Consider the following 9,290-nt stretch of genomic DNA (forward strand, 5'->3'; position numbering starts at 1 on the left):
TTATACAACATTATAGCAGACACTTCTATCCAAAGCGACATAAAAACAGTGCATCAATGTCATACAACAAACGACAAAACACATCAGATAAGGAACAATTCATATATGATTGTTCGTAAGGCCATGAACATATGTCCAGTACATCAAGTCTGGAACTACCATACTGAGACAACTACAACTTGAGGAACTACAGTACTGAGACAAATACAAATTCTAGTTGACTCAAGTCCTAGTTAAAGGTAAACAATACAAGAGGCAAAAGACTGAAAAACAACTGAGGAAGGGGGTGGCATAGTACCTGGTGGTAACAATGTCTGGGACCCCCCGCCCCGCCAGGAAGGTGTCCATGAGAGCCCCATCTGAGGGACTCTCACTGTAAAGGCCCTCGTAGAACTCCCTGGCCACCTCCCGGACCTCAGCCTCTTCAGACACCACCACACCTCTTGTCCCTCCTTAACTTCTCCATGTTGATCCCCCAGACAAAGCGAATAGCCACCCGGATAAGTAGCTTTGTCCCGGGCTTTGTCCACCCGGGCTTAGTCTGGGGGAAACACCCTCCCCACATAGAGCAGAATGGGTAGGACAATTGCGTTCAGGACAAGGATCTTACCCGCCATGGTCAAGGGCAGCGCACTCCAGCTCCGGATTTTATTTTTGACGTTGCGGAGGGTTCCCTCCCAGCTAGTTCTCTCTCCTCCATCAGCCTGGAAGGTCACCCCCAGGAGCTTGATGGCATTCCTACGCACAGGGAAGGAAACGGTCAGCTCCTCACTCCAATGTGGAGACAGGAACAGTTCACTCTTGTCCCTGTTGACCAGGGCGCCAGTGGCCACACAGAAGTTGTCCAGTACCTTGGTGACACAAGCGATGGAATGACTATCTGTGGTGATGATGGCAATGTCGTCCATGTACGGTCCCCCCTAGCTCCAGGAAGTGGGTAGCTCCCCACACCTGGATTGGCCCTGATGGCCTGGAGGAACAGTTCCAGGTAGATGATGTACAGGAGAGATGCAAGAGGGCACCCCTGCCTGACGCCAGACCTGACTGCAAACAGGGCCTTGGAACCTCCCCATCAGCGCCTTCGCCATGATCTTATAGTCCTTCAGGTCCCCCTTCTTTAGGTCAAGAGCTACTGAGCTCTGTCTCAGTGAGACGCCTAACCGACCCTCCCTGTACGCAGCCCTGAATACTTCCACCACGTCCTCCTTCAGGAGATCCCAGTAAGCCTGATAAAACTCAGCTGGGATTGTATCAGGGCCTGAAGCGGTGTTTATTAAGGGAGTGCACGGCCCTGGTGAGCTCCTCGGTGCTCAACTCCGCTTCTGTCTGCTCATCTCCCAGGCGTCTGTCCAGGAAGGTGCCCATGACATCTGAGGGCCTCTCGCTGTAAAGGGCCCCATAGAACTCCCTGGCCACCTCCCGGACCTCAGCCGCTTCAGACCACCACACCTCTGTTGTTATAGAGAAACAAGATGTTTGCAGAAGAAAAACCGTGTGCACTTGTCATCCTCCTCGAGACCTTGGAGTTTAGAGCAGAAGGTCTGTTTCTTCCGCTCTTCCCGGTAGAGGGTGGTGAGGCTCTGCCAAGCTTGCACTATTTCGCTGCTAATAGATTAGTGGCCACCTTGAGCACCCCACGAGTCTCTTTGTAGATGAGACCAGATATATGCTACTCCTCCACGGCGAGCCAAAAGACGAATCACTGCCTTTGTCATGCCCTGGATGTAGCGCCTCCTTTACCAAGACCCTTTCCACCTTCGCTGCGACCAGACACAATAGTACCTTCCAAATAGTCGTGAAAAACAAACAACGATACTAACTTCAAGACCAGCATGCATACACATACACCCACTGAGCACTTTATTAGGAACATTCTTACTTTATTCCACCTACATTCATTCTTATTCATGTGATTATAAAATCAGCCAATTGTGTGGCAGCAGTGCAATGCATATACTCCTGTATATACAGGTCAGGAGCTTCATTTAATGTTCACATCAACCATCGGAATGGGGGAAAAATTTTATCTCAGTGATTTAGATAAAATATGTAGAAAAGCATCTCTGAACACACAACACATTGGAATTATAAGTGGATAGGCTACAGCAGTAGAAGTAAAAAAATAATCTAGTCTAATAAATACCTAATAAAGTGCTCACTGAGTGTATATCTGCACAAACACGACCTGATTGAAGCCTAGTATCAACGAAGAGGAGCCTCTACCTAATCTATTTACAGTGCATCCGGAAAGTATTCACAGCGCTTCACTTTTCCTACATTTTGTTATGTTACAGCCTTATTCCAAAATGGAATAAATTAATTTTTTTCCTCAAAATTCTACACACAACACCCCACAATGACAACATGAAAGAAGTTTTTTTGAAATTTTTGCAAATTTATTAAACATAAAAAACTAAGAAATCACATATACATAAGTATTCACAGCCTTTGCCCAATACTTTGTTGATGCACCTTTGGCAGCACTTTTTGAATATGATGCCACAAGCTTGGCACACCTATCTTTGGGCAGTTTCGCCCATTCCTCTTTGCAGCACCTCTCAAGCTCCATCAGGTTGGATGGGGAGCGTCGGTGCACAGCCATTTTCAGATCTCTCCAGAGATGTTCAATCGGATTCAAGTCTGGGCTCTGGCTGGGCCACTCAAGGACATTCACAGAGTTGTCCTGAAGCCACTCCTTTGATATCTTGGCTGTGTGCTTAGGGTCGTTGTCCTGCTGAAAGATGAACCGTCGCCCCAGTCTGAGGTCAAGAGCGCTCTGGAGCAGGTTTTCATCCAGGATGTCTCTGTACATTACTGCATTCATCTTTCTCTCAATCCTGACTAGTCTCCCAGTTCCTGCCGCTGAAAAACACAAATTCTTATCACTAAACTAGGATAGGGCACCTGTATTTCAGATGATGTTGGTAGTTAGGCTGGCTCAAAATTGGATTATTCTTCATTTGGTGAAGTGAATAAAATGCTTAAAATATATATAAATTCAGGATTTCACTGAGAATATACAATAGAACAATGATAAAGATTTTATTGTATTACATAGTTGTGTTGATTATTGTGTGCTGCAAATATAAATCAGTTTGTGTCCAAGGTGTGAATGGAGAGGTTCCAACAAATTTAATTAAACAAACTTTTATCCTATTATGTGAAGAGTTTATGACTGCTTTTAATGTTTGGGGTCAAATTGACATATGTTTATTGGAATCATATAGTATCAAGATGAAATAAAGGTTAACTGGTTTCTAACAGATGTCAAACACTGAAGGAGATCAAATTGACCCCAAACATAATAGGAGGGTACATTATAACGGTCATTGAAGTATTAATTTTTCCAATTAGTTTGTTGAATCCGACGAGGCACACTCTTACAAAAAAGTATAGAGAAGTATAGAGAAGTACATTAAAGGCCTGAGGCCTGATGTGAGTGGCTGGTAGAATTTTTTTTTCCACAGCATCCTGGGACTAGTCATGAGATTCCATGTATTGCTTGTGCCATGTTAGGGGTGGCCTGTAGCGTAGTGGTTAAGGTAAAGGACTGGGACACGCAAGGTCAGTGGTTCTAAGCCTGGTGTAGCCACAATAAGATCCGCACAACCGTTGGGGGCCCTTGAGCAAGGCCCTTAACCCTGCATTGCCCCAGGAGAGGATTATCTCCTGCTTAGTCTAATCAATGGTATGTCGCTCTGGATAAGAGCGTCTGCCAAATGCCAATAATGTAATGTAAAATCCCTTCTCTATGGTAGAGGACAAATCATTTAGCCTATCCATCCATCCATCCATTATCTTAACCCGCTTATCCTGAACAGGGTCGCAGGGGGGCTGGAGCCTATCCCAGCATACATTGGGCGAAAGGCAGGAATACACCCTGGACAGGTCGCCAGTCCATCGCAGGGCACACACACCATTCACTCACACCTACGGGCAATTTAGACTCTCCGATCAGCCTAACCTGCATGTCTTTGGACTGTGGGAGGAAACCGGAGTACCCGGAGGAAACCCACGCAGACACGGGAAGAACATGCAAACTCCGCACAGAGGCCCCGGCCGATGGGGATTCAAACCCAGGACCTCCTTGCTGTGAGGCGGCAGTGCTACCCACCGCACCATCCGTGCCGCTTCATTTAGCCTAGGAAACCTAAAAATCTAAAAACTATTTCCACTAGCCTACCACAGCGGAATGCACGTTTTTAGACATTTTTGGAAAAATGTTCTATTACTTTTACAAGTTTACTTTTTTGATGAATTGAAAGGATATTCAAACTGTTGAGTTATGGAAGTACAAATCGTTAGCACACACGTCTTAGTGACATTTTTGTTCTCTATTGTAAACACACCTGAACACATAGGTAGAGTATATATTCTCCGAAATGTCATCAAGTGCATGTGTGCAGAATTTACTTTTTGCAAATGCATCGTCACCAAACAATTCTACAAATTGCACATTTAGCAATGAAAAAACTGAACTAGCCTATCCACCAAGCGTTCAGCAGAAATCAGTCTATGCATCAGAAACTAGCCTCTCCACCAAGCGTTCAGCACAGTCTCTGCATCAGAAACAAAAAAAATTCTAAATGCACCATTGCCGCATTCTCATCTTGCAGGACCGCATAGTTTAGCCTACAGCAGTTTACAGGTTACACAAGCCTACTCACGGTGTGTGTCTCGTTATGGACATTTGGAAGGTTTTCTTGAGAACAGAACAAGTGATTGTGTCACTGGAGACAGGGGAAATGGTGGGGACAATTAATTAATCTTGGCGTTAAACCTAGAACTCATTTGGATGTTTTTTTTTTTTTCCCAATGTGTCTCATGAAGGCAGGTTGTGGAAGGACGTATGAACCATCGCGAAAACCGTACAAATGAGATCAGGGTTAACCTTCCTAATCTGTTAGAAAGTTTGCAACACCTTTTTTGATTTCTCTCAGCCCAAAACACAAAAAAAAAAAAACAATGATTGTCATCCAATATTGTTTTTTACCTCATAACTAACTTACTATGCATTCATAACCATACAATCACTGCATACAATCACTGCTTTGAATTAAAATATACCACTTGTTTTCAGTTTAAAAAAAAAAAAGGGTTTAAATTCACTCATATTTCCTATAGTGAAGACAATGGGTAATTATGTTATCTGACTATAATAGACTAATATTAGAAAACACTTTCTATCATGAATTGCTTGTGGGTTTTTTAGAACTTCATATTATTAATTATTAACATCTGTGGTGTTACGGGTCAAAATTAATGATTAACATCTGTGGTGTTACAGGAAAAAAGGTTAAAAAGTCAATATTCAAACTGAACATTGAATTTCAGTGTCCAAATTCTGTGAGAAAGGTTAATTCCCGTGGGGGGAGGGGTGCCAGAGGGACTGCAAGAAAATAATGGTTCCTGTGCAGGGAGGGGTGCAGTGTCAAAATTAGTCAAAAATGAATCTTTGACCCAAAAGCTACCCACAGACCTACCCACAACTTTTCAATGATGCACGCCATACTACCAACAGCCAATATTCTCTTTCGGGTCATATTTGACCCATAATACCAGAGATATAACTTTTCTTTTATGAGACCTTCAGAATTTACTGAAATGCTGACTATTAGTTTTGTTGTGTTCATATAGCTGTTTTTGAGGACATGAAGTCTTGTTCCAATGAAAAACAAACAAACAAGATATGCAATAAATAACATCTCACCTTGAAAACTGGTCAAATTTGACCCTAACACAATAGAAGGGATGAGGCCAGGTTAAGACCCGTTGATCAGTGAAATACAATTCATAGTCATGCTAAACAAAAACAAAAAAATATCTATTTTCTTCTCACTTGTCTCCCTCTTGTCATTTCACTTCAGAAAGTATTTAGTTTTCGGCTCTGTAAAAAATACTCTGAACGACGTGGTACCTTCCCAAGTGAAAAACTCGTTGGCCTGAAGTTAACTCACGTAATTCTTGAAAAATTACTTCTTCAAGCTTTAGGGAAACACACGTGAAATGTTCAAGACATGCCGCTATCAGGAAACTCACTCACACACGATCGCCTTTCATGGTCAGCATGAGTTAAAGACCAAAAAAAAGCTTTCTATAACGACGTTTCTTATAATGCTATTATGGACGAAAGGGGCGAGTTCCACACACTGTGAAATAAAACCTGAGCATCCAAGGGTGATACGAGACACCAGAAAAAGCGTATGAGGCATGATTTGAACAAGATTACATTTTATACGTGGAGTGGACCCATTAACATTGCAGTATATATTAATGACGATATAGAAAATAAGTTTGCTATAAACGATGGTTTCAGAACCACAAAAATTGATTTAGCAAATTTTGATATGCTGCAACTCTGATGAAAACTCAGCATAGATGTGTGCTGTGCTGTGCTTTACTGTCAAAAATATAAGTCCTGCTTTAAAACTTAACTTTGGTATGTAACGACTCATTTTAATGTTTCTGTTTTCACACGGAGCTTTTGTCATTAATTAACAAAATAAATGCACGTGCATGACATGTTTGGTCATTTTTAAAGGCTATTCGAGTGGGAGAAGCACATTTAAAGAGTAAGTATAAGTGTAAGTAGCGAAGTTTTGGATATGCTGGAGAAAAAACGGCAATATTGCTCAAGACACAGAAGTTAATTTGTCAATAGAAGGGCCTTTGGTTGACATTCCCGGTGTTTTTTTGCTTGTAAAATAACTGCACATTGTGTTATTTTATCACTATCGGTGAAGAGAAAACACAAGTAAACCGAGTTTCAGGGGCTGAGAGAGGCTGTGCCGGGCTGGCTGAGTCTACATGGTCCTCATGTAGCATTTAAGTCCAACCCCCCTGTCGCTTGACCGGCAGAAACTGAACGTAATCACTAACCGTAAGTGTGAAAAGAGAGAATCTGAGAAATGGCAGAAGTTGCTCCAGCTCCCCCGGCAGCCGCCCCGGCTAAAGCTTCTAAGAAGAAACAAGCAAGCAAGTCCAAGAGAGTGGGGCCCAGCGTTGGCGAATTAATCGTGAAGGCAATTTCTGCTTCCAAGGAGAGGAGCGGAGTTTCCCTGGCTGCCTTGAAGAAAGCTCTGGTCGCCAGCGGCTACGACGTGGAGAAGAACAACTCGCGGGTAAAGGTTGCTGTTAAGAGCCTGGTGACAAAGGGTGTCTTGGTTCAGACTAAAGGAACCGGTGCCTCTGGCTCGTTTAAGCTTAACAAGAAGCTGCCGGTTGAAAAGAAGAAGCCTGCCAAGAAGGTAGCCCCTAAGATTAAGAAGCCCGCTGCGGCTAAAAAGCCGGTAGCAAAGAAGGCTGCGGCAAAGAAGTCACCGAAGAAGCCTGCTACACCGAAGGCGAAGAAGAGCCCAAAGAAAGCCAAGAAGGCGGCAGCGGCTAAGAAGCCGACCAAGAGTCCGAAGAAAGCCAAGAAACCGGCAGCAGCAGCGAAGAAGGTGACCAAGAGCCCTAAGAAAACCAAGGCGGCCAAGCCAAAAGTTGCCAAACCCAAGAGCACCAAAGCCAAGAAAGTTGCTCCGAGGAAGAAGTGAGAACGTGCATTATCATGTCAATTCACGAATATAAAAGGCTCTTTTAAGAGCCATCCACTAATTTCTGAACGTGCAAGTTCTTTCCATTTATATTCCTGTTTTAGGTTCGAGATCCTTGGTGACAAGGTGATGTTCACTCGGAAATGATCATAGGCATTCATGAGCATAAAGTTACATTGTCAGATTGTTCAATTCACAGACCGTAAGATGATTTTAAAATAATTATTGTATTAGGCATTCACGAGCGCACCCAGGTTATCCCCACTTAATAACTAGTCCATACTGGTACCATGTGATCAATCATGGTTAATTTTAACTTTTGAAGCCGTTTTGAGCCGAACCATTCAGAGGACATGCATTGCCATTGAAAGTCTACAAAGGTTTGCTAAGAGGATACATTTGAAATAAATTAATAACAATTTTAAATTGCCAACCTCGACTCAGGTCAGTAGTTTTTGCATTATTTTAATTAAACCTCGGCCGTCCTATATAGCCTTCCGTATGCCCGGTTTAAATGAGCCTGTTGCAACGAAAGGCGATACCAACTTAACACTAACCAAACGCAATTCAGTGAGCCAAGCATTCAACAATCATAATATATAACTGGTTTTTGATGCGCTAGACTACTTCGGTAGGTTTGGCCAGTCGTCAATAAATACGTAGTATGAAGGGCGGTTTATTGGGCGCCACAAGGTTCAATTGTGCAAGGTTTCAATCAGGTCGTCTTAGCCTGACGAGACATTTGTAATAGCTTATAATATTACCCAATTCATACAGGCGAACATAGCCTGATATACGGCATTCCTACTTGAATCACAGCATCTTACTAGCAACTATAGAAGCCAAATGAAATGAAATGAAATGAAATGAAATGAAATGAAATGAAATGAAATTAAAATGAAATAAAATAAAATAAAATAATCAGAACAATACAAATCCAAATCATCCACTGTATTTCTGTACTCCCAACCTGCTTAACAGCTCTCAGTTCCGCCAATTGATATGAAACTGAACTAGAAAGTTACGAGGATGCGTAGCTTACGTTGCGACTTTTGGAATCTTACAAGTAAAAACGCTGCCTCCATACTCTAAGCTCACAGCCTTTAAGGAAAGACAAACAAGTATCGGACCGAACACGATCCCTACCTAGAAAAATCTGTGGCAGAAAGAAAATGGATGACTGAAACCGCAGAGTCCACCAAATGGAAATACGTAAAAAAACATCTCAGTGTGAATACAGCCTGCAAGCTTAACTCACATCACAGTGTTGCTTATTTATTTTTATTTTTTTACTAATTTTACAGTAATCCGGTGACAATAATGGTCGCTAATACGGTTATTACGCATAAAATAACTATCCTCCACTGTTTCATGAAAAAAGTGAATAGCAGCTGAACACTTTCAAACGAAAATAAATAAGCAAAATAGATAGTCAAGTGCTGGTTAGAGAGTTTAAAATGTGGATGGCAAAAGGATGGTTACCTTCTAAACTTATAATTTGTTTAAAAAAATCTCGTCTGTATTTGTGTTGGTTGACAAAGCAATTCATTTGTCATATAAGCGATAGCAATAATTATTCTCTAGTTAGTAGATCATTCTGAAAACGCATTGAAAGATAATTTAATATTAATGAAAAATGCTAAAATCCGTTTTTGTTATTCATCTGTGTTATTAATGTGCAAATAAACTGTGGAGTAATCATTTGTGGAATTTATAAAGACAAGTATTGATGTGGACATTATCTGGCCCATT

At 42.0% G+C, this 9,290-nt stretch overlaps 1 protein-coding gene across 1 annotated transcript; it reads left to right on the forward strand.

Moving 5' to 3' along the window:
* The first annotated feature begins 6,908 nt into the window (after positions 1-6,908).
* On the forward strand, positions 6,909-7,538 carry LOC133112036 (histone H1-like). Its single transcript, XM_061222719.1, has one exon. It carries the CDS (start codon positions 6,909-6,911, stop codon positions 7,536-7,538), a length of 630 nt encoding a protein of 209 aa, XP_061078703.1.
* The last annotated feature ends 1,752 nt before the right edge of the window (positions 7,539-9,290 follow it).

Source organism: Conger conger, chromosome 15 (genome assembly GCF_963514075.1).
Source record: "Conger conger chromosome 15, fConCon1.1, whole genome shotgun sequence".
Classification (NCBI taxonomy): Eukaryota; Metazoa; Chordata; class Actinopteri; order Anguilliformes; family Congridae; genus Conger; species Conger conger.

Coding starts and splice junctions, on each gene's coding strand:
- LOC133112036 (XM_061222719.1), top strand. CDS start 6,909: ATGGCAGAAGTTGCTCCAGCTCCCCCGGCAGCCGCCCCGGCTAAAGCT.